The sequence below is a fragment of the Pristis pectinata genome, chromosome 6 (genome assembly GCF_009764475.1).
Source record: "Pristis pectinata isolate sPriPec2 chromosome 6, sPriPec2.1.pri, whole genome shotgun sequence".
Lineage (NCBI taxonomy): Eukaryota > Metazoa > Chordata > Chondrichthyes > Rhinopristiformes > Pristidae > Pristis > Pristis pectinata.
The window spans coordinates 15,802,567-15,822,953 of record NC_067410.1 but is presented as its reverse complement, the minus strand read 5'-3'; the positions used below and the strand labels follow the sequence as shown (position 1 = coordinate 15,822,953).

Here is a 20,387-nt window from a genome sequence, read left to right as displayed (position 1 = left end):
CTCTCCCAAAGGTACTGTCCGCGTCACCTTCCTGCCTCTGAGATGTACAAGGACTACTGTCTTCAGCTTTATAATATTTTTCGAAGACCTGCATCTGTAACATCCAGCCTTCTGGAGCAAGGCCTCCTGTCTTTCTATATCACATGTCCATTGCCTTCCTATCTTGAGCTGCTGGTTTCATGCCAAAGCTGTCTCCCCTCCACAAATGCCCTAACTCAAAGAATTTTATTCTCTTACAAAAAAACAGAATGGTGGAAGAACTCAGTGAGTCAGTCCCGATGCAGCGTCTCAACCTGAAGTGTTGACTTACATCTTTTGCCTCCACAGATGCTGCCTGGCCCTGAGTTCTTCCAGTGTTGTGTTTTTCGTTCCAGATTTCAGTATCTGCAGTACCTTTTGTCTTCAATTCTGTTCTCTTTTCCTCTAATGCTGGATCACTACCCTGCTGGGCTCTCATACTACAACACCTCATCCTTGTCACCAAGTATTGCATGCAAGGGTTTCCTCAAAGCTACTTGAATGAACATACAGCTGAAGTAGAGCTTAACCAACACAATCTTTTGTCAAGCATCAACTGACAACTAATTACCAATGGAAGTTTAAAAAAAACTGCAAATACTGGAAGTCTGAAATAAAAACAGAAAATGCAGGTAACAATGAGGTCAGGCAGCATCTATTGAAAGAGAAACGGGTAACATTTCGGCTTGAAGACCCTTCATCAGAATTACTGTGGGTGGCACAGCTAGTTGAGCCACTGCCTCACAGCACAAGTGACCCGGGTTCAATCCTGACCTCCAGTGCTGTCTGTGGGGAGTTTGTATGTTCTCCCCATGACTACATGGGTTTCCTTCAGGTACTCTGGTTTCCTTCCACATCCCAAAGTCATGGGGTTGGTAGATTAATTCGCCACTGTAAATTACCCTTAATGTGTAGTTAGTGGTAGGTTCTAGCAGGAGAATAAAGAGTGGGATTAATGTAGTGTAAATGGCTGGTTGATGGTCAGCATAGGCTTGGTGGGCCAAAGGGCCTGTTTCTGTGTTGTATCTTTGTATGACTCAATGACTTTATGACTAATTACCAAATTCTGGGCACAACTGCTGCAGGCCACGCTCTATTTCTTAAAGAGATGCCTCTCAATGCACCACACCTGACACATGGCAGAAGTGTGTAAGCAGGAGAAACCTAAGGAGCAGATTTTCTCTCATGCTACTAATGATAAACAGAAAATACCACAAAATAATCAGATCAAATTCCTCAAGCAATTTTCTTTGCCTCATTTTCTTGACTCACTGCCCTATACACAGGTACCAGTTCAATTTTTAACAAAGTAGCAAATCATATCATTGTTTAAAATGCTGATTAAACTCATAGAAATTTCAAATATTTTCTTTCTCCCAACAAAACTGTGATGCATTTTACAAAATCCCAAGGATAACCTCCTTCCTAATACTTTATCATTTCAATCTGAACAACTTTTCATGCTCCCAATTTAAAGTACAAACAACCCACACTTAAAACTCTTTCATCATACAACTGTTTACAATTCCAAGGAGCGCTTACATAGCCAGTCCTTGTGTCAATGTATAAAGTCATGGGATCTTTCCATTCCCTGTTCATATTTTGGATAACATGGGAATAGTAGATTTATCAGGTGTGCCAATTAATAAGGTAACAGCTTTTTAAAATAATTAAGGATAAAACGAAAACTGCTTGGATTGAAAAGATGATTTATATTTGATGAATACATTTTTGCATTTAAACACTCATTTTTTCAGGAGTATTATATATTTTTTTAATAACTCACATTGTGTAGCTGCTGATGTTTTACTTTCAGCCTTCAAGGGTCTGCCTACGTAGAATAGTAGAGCACAGGAACAGGCTTTTAGGCCAATGATGTCTGAGCCAAACATGATGCCAAATTAAACTAAATCTCTTCTGCCAGTACTGATCCATATCCCTCCATTCCCTGTGGATTCATGTGTCTATTTAAAACCCTCTTAAATTTCATTATCATATCTGCTTCCACCACTAAACCCGGCAACCTGTTCCAGGCTCCCACCACTTCCTGTATAAAATCCTTGTCCTGCACATCTCCTTTAGACTTTCCCCCCTCACCCTAAATGTATGTCCTCTAGTATTAGACATTTCTACCCTGGGAAAAGAATTCTGACTATCTACCCTATCACTGTGTCTCATAATTTTATAAACTTCTATCAGGTCTCCCTTCAGCCATCAATGTCCAATCTCTCCTTACAGCTCATACCCTCTAATCCAGGCAATATCCTGATAAACATCTTCTGTAACCTTTCTGAAGGCCCCACATTCTTCCTGTAATGGGGTGACCAGAATTTTACACAATATTCTGTGTGCGGCCTAACCAAAGTTTCATAGAGCTGCGACATGACTTCCTTCCTCCACCTTAGTGGTCTTCAAGAGACCCAGCACCACCTCCTTCTTGATCCCAAAATGCCCTAGCAGATCAGCATGCTTCACCCTGCTCATACTATCATTCATGTCCTTCTCCATGGTGAATACCAATGCAAAGTAGTCATTTAGTACCTTGTCCACATCCCTTGACTCCAAGCATACATTCTCTCCTTTATCCTTGAGTGGTCCTACCTTCTCCCTAGTTATCCTCTTGTTTTTAAAGTAAGTATAAAATGCCTTGGAATTCTCTTTAGTCCTATTTGCCAAGAACATTTCATGGCCCCTTTTGGCCCTCCTAATCCCCTAGAACATTGAATATTAAACAGTACAGCAAGGGAACAGGCCCTTCGGTCCACAATGTCTGTGTCGAACATGATGCCAAATTAAACTAAATCACTTCTGCCTGCACGATAGATATCCCACCATTCCCTGCATATTTATGTGTCTGTTGAAAAGTTGTTTAAATGCCACAATTGTATCTGCTTCCTGCACTACCCCTGGCAGCCTGTTCCGGGCATCTACCACCGTGTAAAGAATTTGCCCTGCATTTCTCTCTTAAACTTTCATTATCATCTTAAATGCATGTCCTCTAGTATTTGACATTTCTAACCTGGGATAAAGATTCTCACTCTCTACCCTATCTATGCCTTTCATAATTTTATACACTTCTATCAGATCTCCCCTCAGTTCCCGACGTTCCAGAATAAACAATCCAAGTGTGTCCAATCTCTCCTTATACCTCATACCATCTAATCCAGGCAGCATCTTGGTAAACCTTTTCTGTAACCTTTTGAAAGCTTTCACATCCTTCCTGCAATGGGACAACCAGAAATGTACACAATACTCCAAGTGCAGCCTAACCAAAGTTTTATATAGCTGCACCATGACTTCCTTACTCTTATACCTAGTGCCCCAACCAATGAAGGTAAGCATGACATTTGCTTTCTTTACCACCCTATCTACTTTCTACTTGGGTGGCCACTTTCAGGGAGCTATGGACGAGGACCCCAAGATCCCTCCGTATATCAATGCTGTTAAGAGTCTTGCTATTAACTCTATATTTTCTCCTTGCATTTGACCTCCCAAAGCGCAACACCTCATACTTGTCCAGATGAAACTTCATCTGCCATTTCTCTGCTCATATCTGTGACTGATCTATATTCTGCTGTATCCTTTGACAACCTTCTTCACTGTGCACAACTCCAACAATCCTTGTGTCATGAACATGAGTTCTTTCCTGCTTTCTTTATATTCTTCAAAGGCCCAGTCTGATTTTAGCTTCCTAAACCTTACATATGCTTCCTTTTCCTTTTTGACTAAATTCTCAACCTCTCTCTCATCATCTAAGTTTCCCTTACCTTGCCATCATTGTCCTTCCTTCGTACTGGAACATGCTGATCCTGAGTTCTGATCAGCTGGTCTTTAAACAACTTACACATGTCAGATGCGGACCTACCCGATAACAACTGCTCCCAATTAACTCCCCCTTGCTCTTGTCTAATAATTTTGTAACGACTCCTTTCCCAATTTAGTACTCTCCTGCAAGGGCCAGACTTGTCCTTATTCATAACTATCTTATAACTTAAGGAGTTGTGATCACTGTTCCAAAAATGCTCTCCCACTGAAAGGCCAGTCACCTGGCCTGGCTCATATACCAAAATAAGGTCCAGTGTGGGCCCTCCTCTAGTTGGACTATCCACGTACTGTCTTTGATGCACCTACAAATTCTACCCAATCTAAGCCTTTTACCCAAAAGAAGTCCCAGTTAGTATCGGGGAAGTTAAAGTCACCCACTACGACAATCCTGTTGCTTTTACATCTTTCCATAATCTGCCAAAATATCTGTTCCTCTATATCCCAGTGGCTATTGGGAAGCCTATAGTATAATCCCATCATAGAGAGAGAAAGCAATACTGCACAATACAGGCCCTTCAGCCCAATGAGTCCATGCTGACCACGGTGCCCGCTCAGCTAGTCCCAATTTCCTGCATTCAGCACATATCCCCCTAAGCCCTTCTCCTCCATGTACCTATTCAAGTGCTTCTTATGTGATATTATTATACCTGCTTCAACCACTTCTTCTGGCAGATCATTCCATATACTCACTACCCTCTGCATGAAAAAGTTGCCCCTCAGGTTCCTTTTAAATCTTCCCCCCCTAATCCTAAATCTATGCTCCCTCATTTTGGACTCCCCTACCCCAGGGCAAAGACTGTTACCGTCCACCTTATCTATGCCTCCCATAATTTTAAACATTTCTGTAAGGTCGCTCCTCCTTCTCCTACGTTCCAAGGAAATAAAGACCTAGCCTGACCAACCTCTCCCTATAACTCAGACCCTCTAGTCCTGGCAACATCCTTGTAAATCTTTTTTGCACCCTTTCCAGTTAAACCACGGCTTTCCTATAATAAGGTGACCAAAACTGTACACAATAGTCCAAGTGCAGCCTCAACAATGACTTATACAACTGCAGCATAATGCCCTGACATGAAGGCCAGTGTGTTAAATGCCCTTTTCACCACCCTGTCTACCTGTGATGCCGCTTTCAATGAACTACGCACTTGTACTCCTAGGTTCCTCTGTTCCATTATACTCCCTAGTGCCCTACCATTCATAGTATGATTCCTACACTGGTTTGACTTTCCAAAAGTTCTCACCTCACACTTATCTGTATTGAAATCCATTATCTGTGTTGAAATCAGACTAATTGAACCTTTCTTATTTCTGAGCTCTACCCATATTGTCTTAAAAATAGCTAAAGTAGATACTGAGTAAGTATAACTGTTGGAATAATAGGTAAAATATATTTAACAAATCAACTCTTGTACTTAACTTCTTGCTGCCTCAACATGAGATAGTGTTTAATGAGAGGAAAAACTCACTTGATCGAGCAGGCCCAAATGATCGACTGTGTGATCTAAACCTCCCTGAAACATAAACATTGTTTATTAATTATTTTGGCCATTTAGGACAAAATTTAGCATAGAGAGAAATAATTAGAACCATAGGACACTACAACACAGAAAACAGGCCATTTGGCCCTTCTAGTCTGTGCCGAAACTTTATTCCGCTAGTCCCATTGACCTGCACCCAGTTCTTAACCCTCCAGACCTCTCCCATCCATGTATCTATCCAACTTATTCTTAAAACTTAAGAGTGAGCCCACATCTACCATGTCAGATGGCAGCTCGTTCCACGCTCCCACCACTCTCTGAGTGAAGAAGTTCCCCCTAATGTTCCCCCTAAACCTTTCCCCTTTCACCCTAAAGCCATGTCCTCTCATACTTATCTCTCCTAATCTAGGTGGAAAGAACCTACTCACATACCCCTCATAATTTTGTAAACCTCTATCAAATCTCCCCTCATTCTTCTATGCTCCAAGGAATAAAGTCCTAACCTGTTCAGTCTTTCCCTGTAACTCAACTCCTGAAGACCCGGCAACATTCTAGTAAATCTTCTCTGCACTCTTTCAATCTTACTGATATCCCTCCTATAGTTAGGTGACCAGAACTGCACACAATAGGTAAATATAGGTAACCAATATGTACCAATAGGTAACCGATAGGTACCTATATTTACCAAATATAGGTAAAATATATTTAACAAATCAACTCCTGTATTTAAACTCTTGCTGTCAGAAATACCTCAACGTGAGATAGTGTTTGATAAGAGGAAAAACTCACCTGATCGAGCAGACCCAAATCGTCCAGATTGTGGTGTAGTCCCCACTGAAATATAAACATTGTTAAGTAATTAGTTTGGCCATTTAGGTCAAAATTTAGCATAGAGAGAAATAATTCATTGATAGGGCTGTGAATATTTGGAATTTCTAACTCACAGATATTGAGTACAGCCAAGACAGAGATCTACGATCTCCTGGATACCAAAGCAATCAAGAAATAAAGAGAAGTGACTGAGCAGGTACAAGGGACCAAGTGGCGTATTCCTGCTTCTGTTTCTCTTGAAAGAAATTAAATTAGTTGTATTGGGAGCATAAGCTCTCTTGCCAATGCAGCTAGCAATTCAAATTATAACTGAGTAGACAGATTAAAAAACTTTATAAAGGTACTGTTTTCCATCTACTCTATGACATATCACACTGGTTTCTTAGGATAACATCCTTCCAGGTAGTTATAACCATACTAATTGACAAATTTACTTATTTTGTTTCCTACTCTCAAGGTACAAATTACATACATGTAAAACTCTTACTCGTGGAACCTATTACAATTCCTAAGAGCCTTCACACAAGTCAAACTTTAGCTAATGTATTTTGTGCCTTTCTGGCTCCTGCTGATATTGTGGCTTCCATCACTCACTCTCCCACTCATTTGGTTCACTTCCTTCATCTGGATTTCTGGCTCTTCCTCTACCTTTTCTGTTTGCATAGCTACTTAATCCAGTATGAATAGGGGAGTGATTGGTTAAAATTATGCTCAAATTATTTAACACATTTTACCTGGGAAAAAAAGGTTGAAATGTGGTCACTTGTACTTTATAGCAGTGACTGTGCATTATGTTCCACTTCCATAATTTGATTCTGTTAGAGTGTAGAACAGTACAGCACAGGAACAGGCCCTTCAGCACATGATGTTGTGCCAAACCAATTCATTTAATGACACCTAATTAAACTAATCCTTTCTGCCTGCACATGGTCCGTATCCCTCCATTCTCTGCATATTCATGTGCCTATCTAAGAGCCTCTTAAATGCCTCTGTTGAATTTGCCTCCACCCACACCCTTGGCAGTGCATTCCAGGCACCCACCACTCTCTGTCAAAAAAAACTAGTCCCACACATCTCATTTGAACTTTCCCCCTCTCACCTTAACTACGTGCCCTCTAGTATTAGATATTTCAGCCCTTAGAAAAAAGACACTGGCTGTGTCTATGCCTCTCATAATTTTATAAACTTCTATCAGGTTTCCCCTCAGTCTGCGCCACTCTAGATGAAACAATCCAAGTTTGTCCAACCTCTCCTTATAGCACATGCTGTCTAATCCAGGCGGCATTCTGGTAAACTCTTCTGCACCCTCTCTAAAGCTTCCACTTCCTTCTTACAATGGGATGACCAGAATTTTATGCAATATTCGAAATACGGCCAAAACAGAATTTTGTAAAGCTGCAACATAACTTCCTGACTCTTGAACTTAGTGCCTCAACTAATAAAGGCAAGCATGCTATACATCTTCTTTACTACCCTATCAACTTGTGCGGCCACTTTCAGGAAGCTATGGACTTGGACCCCAAACAATGCTGTTAAGGGTTGCACCATTAACTGTGTATTTTCCCTTTACATTTGATCTCCCAAAGTGCAATACCTCACATTTGTCTGGATTAAACTACATCTGCCATTACTCTGCCTATATCTGCAAATGATCTATTACCCGCTGTATCCTTTGGCAATCTTCTACATAACACCACCAATCTTTGTGTCATCTGCAAACTTACTAACCCACCCATCTACGTTTTCATCCAAGTCATTTTTATATATATCTCACAAACAGCAGAGGTCCCAGTACGGACCACTGCGGAACACCACTAGTCATGGACCTCCAGTTAGAATAAGTCCCATTGACCACTACCCTCTGTCTTCTACGGGCAAGCCAGTTCTGAATCCAAACAGCCAAGTCACCTTGGATCTCATGCATCTTAATCTTCTGGATGAGCCTATCATGAGGGACCTTGTTGAATGCCTTATTAAAATCTATGTAGACAACATCCACTGCTCTACCTTCATCAATCACCTTCATCACCTCCTCAGAAAACTCAATCAAGTTAGTAGGACGTGACCTGCCCCACACAAAGCCATGCTGACTGTCCCTTATTAGGCCATGTTTTTCCAAATGCTCATAAATCCTAGCTTCCTTACCACTGACGTGAGACCCACTGGTCAAAAATTTCCAGGATTATCTCTGTTTCCTTTCTTGGACAAAGGAACAACATTAGCTACTTGCCAGTCCTCCAGGGCCTCACCTGTGGCTAGAGAGGACACAAAGATCTTGGTCAGGGCCCCAGCAATCTCGCCTCTCTCAATAACCTGGAGACTTATCCATGTTAATGTTCTTCAGACCCTGGGAACTTATCCACCTTAATGTTCTTCAAAAGACCCAACACCACCTCTTCCTTTATCTCAAAATGCCCTAGCGTATTAGTATGCTCCACATTGATCTCCTCCATGTCCTTCTCCTTGGTGAATACTGACGCAAAGTACTCATTTAGGACCTCACCCACATCCTCCGCCTCCAAGCACATATTCCATCCTTTATCCTTGTGTGGTCCTACTCTCTCCCTAGTTATCCTCTTGCTCTTGATGTATGTATGGAATGCCTTGGGATTCTCTTTAATCCTTCTTGCCAAGGAGATCTATATTGGCAAAGCTGGAACCACCCACTATGACAACCCTGATGTTTTTGCACCTTTCCCAAATCTGCCTGCACATCTGTTCCTCAATGTCCCAGTGGCAATTGGCGGCCCATGGTATAATCCCATCAGAGTGATTGCACCTTTATTATTTTTGAACTCTATCCATATAGACTCAGTGGATAAGCCCTCAATTATGTCCCCTCTGAGTGCAGCTGTGGTATTGTCTCTGATTAGTAGTCCCTGTTGAAGGTAAGATTAAAATTTGTTTCAAATAACTTACTTGCTGTCATTTTTCTGTTATGCAGTCGTCTTTGTGGCCTGACCTTTTCTGAAAGCGAATGAAAATATATGGCTATTTATATCACATTTAAGTGTTTTGTGAACAGCCTGTGTCCATAGAATGTTTAAGTAGCATTGTGGTATCTTTTAAAGAACCATGTTAATATGAACAAGTATATATCACATTTTAAATATAATTCTGGAGTTCTGCATTAAGTAACTGCCCCTTTTCCTGCTCACAGATCAACAATATCCAATCTTGTACACCTCAGAGTGGCAATTATTTGAATTCATGGCTTCATTTACAAATTTGACTAGATACCTGATCACAATTCTCTCTCTGCCATTGTGTATATTTTACCATTCCAATTAAACTCTTCAAACCATCAAGCTATTTTGTGTCAACTGATTTCTCAATCCAGCTGCACTCTTACCTGGTACATTCAGCTGTGGTGAAGGGCATGCCCTTCATAAGTCTTGATAGACTTAGATGAAGAAATATGGAAAGAGACTTGAGTGAGGCATAAATGCTGGCATGGATTGGTTGGGCGACATAGCCTATTTCTGTGCTATATATCCCATGTAATCCAGCATAACCCTACTTAGCAGACGTCACAAGATTAAATTTCCTGCTCTCCTGGAAAAATTATACCAGGTATATGTGAAAACTACTGTGGAAATCTACACCCAAATAAAAAGAAGACAAACATTTCTCTCTTTACAATAAGCTCTTCCCCGTCTTACTCTCTACCTCTGATCCTCGAGACATTGTTTAACAAATTCCACAAAGTTTGCTTGGGTGGCTATTTTGTTACATGGCATTACACTCCTTTCCTTTGCACTCCTTTCAGGTACAGATCTTGCCACAGATGGTAATACGAAATATCTTCAATTTGTTCAGAATTTACTAATTGTAAATATCAAGTTTCGTTGAACTTTATTTCAAACAAGTTACCTTTCGTACGGGATGGGGAACAGACATGGAAATCTTTAAAAATGTTCAAAAATATTGTTAAATCACAAGTAGCTGATCAATTAAATCTATGTATTAATACAAAATGTAACTTTTTAAAATAATAATACCAGGCAAAGATTAATTGCAGAAGAAGGTAGTTTTACTCAAAGCTTACTACTTTCTGACGGTTTATCAGCCACGAGGGTTTCATTCTTTGCATCTTCTGGTTTTGTGACTACCATTGATGTTAGTGGTGTAACAAAGCTGTACTTCAGTGAAAGTTCCAGGATTCTAGCTGTTAGGTATTTCGCTTCATTTTCACCTGAAGAAATCCTGAACACAGTTGGTAGAAATTAATTTGCTAGCATATGCAATGCAATAAGTATATTTGCTACCATCTCTGAAACCGCTTTTAATAATTGTTGGTATTTTTGTCAATAAGGAATCAAATAGACAACAAAATTACAATAATTATGAGCCAGTTTGCAATAGTGACAGTGACTGTTAAGGTGAAGATAACAAAGTGTTCACAACCAAAACATTAAGCTGTCCTTTAAATACAGTTGAACATTGTGTGTGTTTTTAGATTTTGTTTTGAGAATGCAGTTCCTCAGGTAGCAAGCTCTTTCTACTTTACCGCCTCTTTAAGAGTTGTTGTATGGTCAAATAAGCCCATAGTCGCTCAGTAAAGTCACCAAAAATGTATTGCTGTTGTTGAATAATATTCTCAGCCTCTGGTATATTCACGTCAGCTTTTAAGATCAGGTTCTCATTGCCCTGTTGGAGAAATAAGGAGTTAGGCTAAACCTCGTAAGCAAAGCTTGGGAAATAAATTACACTTTGTTCTATTACATACTCTCACAATTTGCAACTAATTACACTGTTAGCAAAAGAGTTAAATTGCAACATGTTCTTTATTGCTTGTTGGGCAAAACATTTGTGAATTATTTTTAAAGACCTGAACAATAAATTTGATAGAATATACACATCAATCATTTAAGCAGACGGTAATTCATTAATATTTTGTGTTGCTGCAAAGCTTATAAAACTTTCCCAGCTTGTAAAACTTATTCCTCAATAAGCGTGACCAAAATAGTTTAACTTGTAACTGATACCACTATAGATTTTGGACTTGGCATTTATTGGTTATTATGGTTACCTGTAAAACAGTATGATTTGAGATAACAGGAGGATGTGAAAAGATTATTTTTCAAATACCTTTTTATATTCTTGAGGGATTGTATAGAAAATCAGTCCAAGAAAGAAATGAAACCAAATGCACTTAGAGTAATAGAGTCAGACAGAATAGAAACAGGCCATTTGGCCCACCATATCTATTCTGACCAGTGGGAACCCATCCATATTAATCCCCCTTGCAGCACTTGACCTGTAATCTTCCATATCTAAGCGATTCAAATGCTTGTCTGGACATTTCTTAAATGCTGTCAGTGACTCTGCTTTCATCACTCTCTCAGGCAGTGTATTCCAGGTATTCACCACTTTCTGGGTGAACAAGTTCCATTTCAGATCCCCTCTAAATCCCACTCAGAACCACTGTTTGCAAAGTATTCTGAAGGGAGAGTTCAGGGGAAAAATCCATAACTCCCTGATTCACTCTTCCATCTCTACCAACCTGCCCTTCTCATGGCACTTTCCCATGCAACTGCAGGATACACAACACATGCTCCTTTCCCTTTTCCACACCACCATCCAGGGTCCCAAACACTACACCCAGGTGAAACAGTGATATACTTGCTCTTCTTCCAATTCAGCATACTTCGTTGGTGCTCACAATATGGTCTCCTCAACATCAAAGAAACCAAACTGGATTCAGATGTTTATTGTCTAATTCACCAGCATGCAATGAAATTCCTTGCTCGCATGAAGCTCCCAGAGTAAACAGTATGCATGTTAATAATAAATACAATGACAAATACAGTGGTGGGATGTAGACTGCCATCAGGATAGCTGAAGTGAACTCCCTTGGCAGGTAGAATGGTCGACACTTCACTGTTAGATATTCCAGGCTGGGTGAGCAGGAGCTCGCCAGGATCGTCAAGTCCAAGCACCACAAGTTATTGATTAAGAAGCAGACCCCTCCTCCCCTAACTTTGCCTGAGGACACAGTGCGGTCCATTTGATGGATTGAAAAGCCCTCAGGTTGAATGGCACAGTCAGGTGAAGCAGGTGTAAGCCATGTTTAGCACACAGCGGTCCTTCAGTTCTCTTTGGTAGGTCAGTCTTGCCCTTAGTTCATCAACTTTGTTGTCAATAGACTGGACGTTAGCTAGTAGACTGGGCGTTAACTGCACTGTGCAATGAATTGACCTGTACGATTGGTATGCAAGACAAGTTTTTCACTGTACCTCGGTACAAGTGACAATCATAAACCAATACCAATACCAGTGATCACAAAGCAATGGAATGGTGCAAAGATTGTAGTGCAAAAAATGCTGAAGTGACAATAATGGAATAACAGAGAGAGGTAGAATTCAGAGTCTGAGAACATGGCAGCACTACTGGAAAGGGGATGTGAAATAGATGATTGGTTCATCAATCTGATAGCAGTGCAGATTGGGTGATGACTTTGCAGAACACCTTTTAAGTCTGCAAGAGTGAACCCAGTGTTCATTCTACATCCCACTCCCACTCTAACCTTTGGCCTCCATCATTGCTCCAACAAAGCCTAATGTAGTTTTGAAGAACAGCTCTTATCTTCTGTCTAGCTACATTGCAGCCCGAGCCCTCAAGACTCAGTAATATAAACCAGCCTTTCCTGTTAGTGTCAGAATTAAACATCAACCTATAACATTAACTCAGTTTTTTCTCTTCCCACAGATTGCTTGCAGTCCTGCTGAGTACTTATAGTCCTGTGCTTTATACATCAGGTTTCCAGAAACTGCTGTGTTCTGTATCTCACAGTTCCAGCAATATTTTTTGGTTTGGTTTTCCCCTCTTTTATCTCCCTCTACTTACACTCCTTGGGGTCAGATTAGCTATGAGTAACAAACATTCACCACCTTCTCTTCGAGATTGTCAATAGAATTTGTGTCATCTGGGTCCTCTTTACCCTTTCCCTTTATTCTCACCATCACCTGTGCCCTCTATCGCCTTGCCTCCACTCCCCCTCCCCACCTACCACCACTTCTCTGCTGCTTAAAACATGCTTGTTTTCTCATATTTCCAGTTCAGAAGAAGGCAATTGATCTGAAACGTTAACTCTACTTTAGCTCCATAGATACTGACTGTCTTGCTGAGTATTCCCCCCTGTTTTTTCACTGTTTCCTCAGGACCACTTCTGTCGATATCACTATTATTTCTAAACTGCCGGACTGGACCCACATCATAAGCTTTTTGAGCAAGGCTGCAGAGGGACTTTAATAGAAACGTACCAAGAATGAAAGACTTCAGGTACCACAGAACCTAGAGAAACGAGATATATTCTCTTTAGGGCAGAGAATATTGAGGAGTTGAGATTAAGTTGCTCAAAATGTTGGAAGATTTTGACACAGTAACCAAAGAGAAATTTTTTCCCATGGCAAATTGTTTATTTAAAGCATTTGGCAAAAGAATAATAGGAAAAGTGTTAATGCTTTCAAGACTTGTCAATTATAACACAAAAGAGAATTCCCAAAATACTTGAAAAGGGCTCCTTTCTAAGCTATTGAGAAAGTGGGAGTAATGAAGAAATTCTTTCAAAAAGCCAGCACTGGCACCATGGGTTGGATGGCTCCTCGTTGTGTTCCATTATTCTATGATCCGAGGAGATTTTGGTTAGGATAGTAGTAAGGACATGGAATGCCCAATGGAAAGTGGCAGTAGCAGAACTCATTATGGTACCATTTGGAAGAGATTATGGACAAGGAAATGGTAAGAAGTGAGCAGCACCATTGGGAAGCTACTGCAGGTACAATAGAACAACAGAACACAAGACAACATGAGTAGCGGTGGGCCATGAGGCTCTTCAGGCCTGCTCCACTACTTAATACAATTGTAGCTGATCTATGCCGGTCTCAACTCCTCTTCTCTGGCATTTCTCCATACCCCTCTGTCCCTTGATCTATTGAATATTTATCCAGCTCCATTTTAAGTATTTCTTATGATCTGGCCTCCACCACCGACCGGGGCAGAGTATTCCAGAGATTCACCACCAACTGTGAGAAGAAATTTCTACGTACGTCAGTTTTAAATGACCAGCTCCTTATCCTGTATTTACGTCCCCTTGTTTGAGACTCTTCCCATTAGTGAAAACATCCCAGCATCTACCCTGTCAAGCTCCCTTAGGATCTTATATGTTTGAATAAGGTCACCCTTCATTCTTCAAAACTCCAAGGAATATGGGCCCAAACTATTTAGTATCTCTTGGTAGGACAAAACTCTAATCCCAGGAATTGCCCTGGTGAATTTCCTTTGTACTGTCTCCAATGTTACTATATTTTTTAGGAAAGGGGACCAAAATTGTACACAGTGTTCCAGGTGAGGCCTCACTAACACCCTGTAAAATTCTAATAAAACCTCCCTATTTTTAAACACCAACCCTTTGCATTGAAGGCCAAAATGCCATTTGCCTTCTTAACTACTTATTGGAACAATAGGCTAATTAATCTCTCACTGCACCGTATTCTATGATCCATCCAGGACATCAGTAAATAATTTGGAATAACTGATGATAAGTACTTACAGTTTGAGCCACAACCTCTGTTGTGAGTGATTCCAGGGTGCTGTCTGAAATCTTACCAGCCACAACAATTTCTGACCCATCGTAATACTGTCTAAAACTGGTTTGAGTTAATTCTGAAATGGCATTCTCTGAGTATTGCAATTCAATATCCAGAAGCAAGGGGTTAGCCACTTCATCATAAAAACCCTGTGAAAAAGAAATATTTAAATAGTTTTATGTATTTCCTCAATAATTAAAATACTGATGAGTCTATAACCTGGAAATTCACATTGCAACAAAGAGGTCAGATTGCACTTGTGAAACTATTTATTCCTGATATTGAGGATTTGCAACATTTTTCTTGTGTAGCAGTTAGCGTAACACTATTACAGTGCCAGTGACTCGGGTTCAATTCCGACTACTGTCTGTAAGGAGTTTGTACATTCTCCCCGTGTCTGCGTGGGTTTCCTCTGGGTGCTCCAGTTTTCACCGTTCCAAAGGCGTATGGGTTAGGAAGTTGTGGGCATGCTATGTTGGCACTGGAAGTGTGGCGACACTTGCAGGCTGCTCCAGAACACTTTACGCAAAAGATGCATTTCACTCTGTGTTTTGATGTACATTGGACTAATAAAGATATATTATCTTATCTTACTAAATTTACACTGCCAAGCACACTTAGGAGGGTTTGTGGCTGACAAATAATTTAAAGACCACCAGGTATCAATGGACTTAAGTGTATTTGGTTTTCCAGAAAGGCTTCCGGTAAGATGCCATAAAGGATTGTTGCACAAGGGATGAATGAGTTCAGGTATTGAGGGCTAATATGTGAATATGGATGGAGGGTTGGCTTACTAAGAGAAACCAGAGACCTAGGATAAATGGGCCATTTTCAGGTTGGCAAGTTATAACCAGAGAGGCGCTGCTGGGATAATGATGAGGCATTGGCTATTTACAATCTGTATTAATGGGCTTGATGAAAAAAACAAGTGTATTGTAGCCAAATTTGCTGACAATGATTTCTGAGGAAGCCAGTTGTGAAGAGCAAACAAAGATTCTGCAAAGGGATACTGATGGGTTAGGTGAATGGGCAGAAATCTTGCAAAAGAAGTATAATGTGGAGAGTTGGCATGCAAGAACAACAACTAGGAAGGCAAAGTGAATGCTTCAAAGGGGATGAAAAATAAAAGTAGGGAGGTTTTGCTACAACTACATGGGGTATTGTTGAGACGTCACCTATAGAACTCCACATGGTTCTGCATTCTCCGAGTCAGGATAAATATACAATAAAACTTCGATAATCTGGTATCCCTGTGCTTGGAAATCCTGGTGGGCTGGAGCTGGCTCATTCATTAGTCCGGAATGTGAATCAGGGATCAAGTGTACAAGCCGGGTGTGCGGTCAGGCAGGGGATCTGGACTGGAGCTGGGCTTGGGATGCAGACTATAGTCTGGGTGTGCAGCTGGAGCCATGGATATGACCTGGAACAACAGGTGTAAGGAATGTGAGTAGATTTGTTGCTGGAGCTGGGGTCGGAATGCTTGTGTATTTCCTGCTCCCTTTAAAGTCACCAGAGTCACTGGAAAATTTATCATACTACCATGTAGCATGTAAGAAAGGATGAAATAAAAGTGTGTTTGGGTATTAGTAGAAGTAACATCCAATAGTCTGGAAAATCTCCTCGTCCAAGGGCTCTGGATTATCGGAGTTTGACTATACTTGTATTGGAAGCACTTTGGGCATGGTTCATTAGGTTGATTCTTTGGATAAAGGGTGGTTTTAGCAGACACGGTTGAGCAGGTTGGGCTTGTTCACAAGGGGGCTGAGGAGATTAAAAACTAATCAGATTGAAGCATGCAATATTCTAAGGATACTTGGCAAATGGATTCCAAGATGTTTTCCATGGATGTGGGTGTAGGGATGGGGGTGAGGTGGGGATTGTGGGTGGAATCTACAGCTAGGTGGTATAGTTTTAGAATAAGGAGTCATCCACTCAAGATGGAGGTGAGGAGGAATTCCTTCCCTCAGTGGAGTTTGAATCTTGGAAATTCTTTATCTCAGATAGACAGGTTTTTGATAGATAGGAAGTCAAGAGTTATGAGATAGTAAAATGGAGCTGAGGCTGAGGTTGGATCAGCAGTATTGACTGGAAAAGCAGGCTTAAGGGGTCACGTGGCCTCGTCCTGGTTCAACAGCAGCCAAATATATGGTTTCTTCTCTGCCACACAATGGAAAGGAACGCGAGGTCAGATTTGTTTTTGATGCAACAAAATAAACCTGAAGATTCTTAGAAGGTCATTGTCATCCATTATATGGAAATTACTTTGTGGTTATTTGGCTTTATATCAACATGCTACGTGGAACTAAGATTGAGTTAAAGAGTTGTAACATTTCTAATTTACAAAATTTACCAGCTTCTCTACCACTTATTTCCTCTAAGCAAATAAAATGCTTTTCAGCAGACATGAGTGAAATGTGGGAATTTCCTCAGAGAATCCAACTCTACTAAAATCAAGCTCGATTTGTAGTGGAAATCCAGTTTGAGCCCTAACACATTTTCCACTGCACTTGTGGTGAAGTTATGGCATAAATGTAGGAGCAAGTCTCAGGAAGTTCTGAACAAAAGCAAGTGGGATAATATCTGTATCCAGCATTCATCTTACCTGGAGCTGTAAGGTAGCATCTGAATCCTCATAAATTCGCCGTGCTATACCGTTATTATCCAGTGCCAATTTTTCCAGAAAGCTGAATTTAACATCATAACCAAACCCAAGGGCATACACATTGTACCTGTCTTTTACAGCTCCTTTGACATTTTCCTGGATGTTTTTGAGATTTGATTCCCCTGCAATAAAATAAATAAAAATAAGTCATTATGGAATCTAAGCACAGGCCTAGCAATTCATCTGTGCTAAGTTTCTAGCATTAAAACAGTTGTCTCCCAAATGTTTTTTTGAAAAGCTTCAAAAGGATCCTGAGGCAAGTTTTCTGAAAGTGAGGGTGAAATTGACTTTGGTTCTGTTAATAGTTCAGACATTTATCTGAGCTTGAACTGTGGTTTTCAGAAGTTATGGACAAACCTCCAGTAGCAAGACAAACTTCAAGCATATTGACCCAAACTGGGATGCCAGTTACCCTTTCCTCAGGTGGATTCAGCTAACTTCCCTCAAAATGTAGTGGTCAGAAATGTCAGAAGAATTCCAACACAAGTGGTTCCTTATTCGTCGAATCAGAAAGGAGTAAAATACATGAGAAAGACCTCAAGAACTTTTTTCATCCAGGTTTCACAGAGAGATATCTTCTAATCAAAAGACAAAAAAATGTAGATGCTGGAAATCAGATATAAAACAGAAAATGCTGGAGATACTCAGAAGGTCAGGCAGCATCTGTGGAGAAAGAAACAGATTTAACATTTCAAGTCAATGATCTTCTATCAGAATGTCCGTGTAGATGGTCGGAGTCTTTATCCCAGGGTGGAAATGTCAAATACTAGAGGGCATAGCTTTAAGGTGAGAGGGATAAAGTTTAAAGTGTATGTACAAGGTAAGTTTTTTTACACAGAGAGTGGTAAGTGCCTTGAATGCCCGATTGCATTGCCAGGGAGTATGTGTGAGGGTGGTGGGGTGGGGGGGGGCAGTGAGTGGTGGTGGAAGTAGATACAATAGTGAAGTTTAAGAGGCATTCAAACAGGTACATGAACAGGACAGATATGCAGGCAGATGGTATTAATTTAATTTGGCATCGTGGTTGGCACAGACGTTGTGGGCCGAAGGGCCTGTTCCTGCGCTGTACTGTTCTATGTTATAAGTTAGTCCTGGGACCTCTGAAAGTCTCCACAAGTGTCTGTACTGTTCTTGAAGACAACCTCAGGGTCAGGGTCACTCCCACTCTTAGAAATCCTGCCTCATGATCTGTGCAGGCTGCCGTTATTGTGATATGCAGCACGTGACGCTTTGCTGTTCACTGCTTGCTGCAGAAGTAACAAAGCTTTGCCAGCAAAGTGGGAAAATTTGGCCAATGCGACTTGGGGTTCACACCAGAAAGGAGCATTTGGTTGCATTGCAGATCTCCCAGAAGTGCCAGTAAAAAACAGGCATAAGGAGGCTGCTGCTTACTGTTTTGCACTCTCCTCTGTCTGCCCTCCCCCAAGTGAACCGAGGAAAATTCACCCCTACCCCATCTTTGCAGCATACACCCCTTCCTTGTCACAATAGTTCAGTGGTTGGAACAATGCAGGTTGTATTGTGGGATGGCACTTTAAGGGCTACTTCCTAATGTTAAAGGTCTGAGGAAAGGAGGAAGAGGTATTTGGTGCTACCTCTTTTGAAAGATGTTTTTCTTCTGTCATTTCTGTTCTGATGACCATGGAACCATGCCAGTTTTTTACTGACATTTCTGGCCTCCCAATTTTGAGGGGGGACCTGCTGAAGCCGTCTGCTGGTACAGTAACTGGGATCCCAGCTGCAAAATGTTTGCAGGGGGTTGTGTAACCCTTTCACTAACACTGCCCTAGAGCATTATTAGTAACCGATTGTTTTGCTGTAAGTGAAAAATGCCAGCCTTATTAAAAACAATGTGGTAGAAAATCTCACTGGAGATGAAATTTGGAAGTAGCACTGTCATTGTTTATTGTGTGCTCTGGTTGGAAGAAAAACACCATTAAGACTCATGAAATTCATGGACTTCAGAAAGATCCTTATTAACAAATGATGCTAACACCCACTGAAATATCCACAAAATTGGTTAATGCTATATTAACATGATTTTTGTCTGCCTCTGTTTTCTCAGCATTGCACAAAAAAATTTCTGAGCTGAGCTTGTTGCTTTTGAAGCGAGAGGTAACTTGAATAAAATATACAAGATGTGAAATGTCATGACAGGGTGGATGAGAGGAGAATGTTTCCTGTTGTGGGAGAACCCAGAACCAGGGGTCACTGTTTAAAAATAAGGGATCACCCATTTAAGACAGAGACAAAATAACAACTTTTTTTCTCTCAAAAGATCGAGTCTTTGGAGCTCTTTTGTCAAAGGGCTGTAGAAGGAGAGTAGCTGAGCACTTTTAAGGCAGAGGTAGGCCGATACTTGACAAGCTAGGGGCGAAAGTCACCGTGAATGAACAGCAATGTGGAGTTGAAGTTACATATCTTAGTAAATTAATTCCCATTTCCCTAGTTCCATTTGTCCAGTAGTGTATCCAGGAATGCAATAATAATTTCTACTGACCTAAACTCAGTCTCCATATGATAAAAACAATGTACATTTATAGAGCACCATTCATGATCTCAAGATGTCATGAATGCATCTTGCAGCAGACTTGCAGGGCTGAGTGCTCTCCTCTGCTCCTAGAACATAGAATATTGCAGTACAGTACAGGCCCTTCAGCCCACTATGTTGTGCTGACCTTTTAACCAACTCTAAGATCAATCTAACCTTTCCCTCCCACATACCCCTTCATTTTTCTATCATCCATGTGCCATATCATCAGTTGAGATCTTCATATGTAATAACTGGCTCTAGATCATTTTGGGACATCCTGAGATCATGAATAGTGCTCTATAAATGTACATTGTTTTTATCACATGGAGACTGAGTTTAGGTCATTAGAAATTGTTATTGCATTCCTGGATACGCTACTGGACAAATGGAACTAGGGAAATGGGAATTAATTTCAATAAAATGTCAGCACACAGACTGCTTCAGGGAGT

The 20,387-nt window shown here is 40.7% G+C and overlaps 1 protein-coding gene across 1 annotated transcript in view; it reads right to left on the bottom strand.

The window, feature by feature from the left end:
* LOC127571108 (inter-alpha-trypsin inhibitor heavy chain H3-like) overlaps positions 1 to 20,387 on the bottom strand; it is a 59,468-nt gene that overhangs the window by 21,639 nt on the left and 17,442 nt on the right. Inside the window, exons 13-20 of the mRNA XM_052017174.1 lie at positions 17,346 to 17,527; positions 14,707 to 14,892; positions 10,663 to 10,802; positions 10,201 to 10,358; positions 9,072 to 9,119; positions 6,111 to 6,155; positions 5,310 to 5,354; positions 1,805 to 1,849 (exon numbers count right to left, since the gene is read on the bottom strand). Of these exons, the coding sequence (XP_051873134.1) occupies positions 1,805 to 1,849; positions 5,310 to 5,354; positions 6,111 to 6,155; positions 9,072 to 9,119; positions 10,201 to 10,358; positions 10,663 to 10,802; positions 14,707 to 14,892; positions 17,346 to 17,527 (849 nt within the window). The remainder of the gene's footprint in view (positions 1 to 1,804; positions 1,850 to 5,309; positions 5,355 to 6,110; positions 6,156 to 9,071; positions 9,120 to 10,200; positions 10,359 to 10,662; positions 10,803 to 14,706; positions 14,893 to 17,345; positions 17,528 to 20,387) is intronic.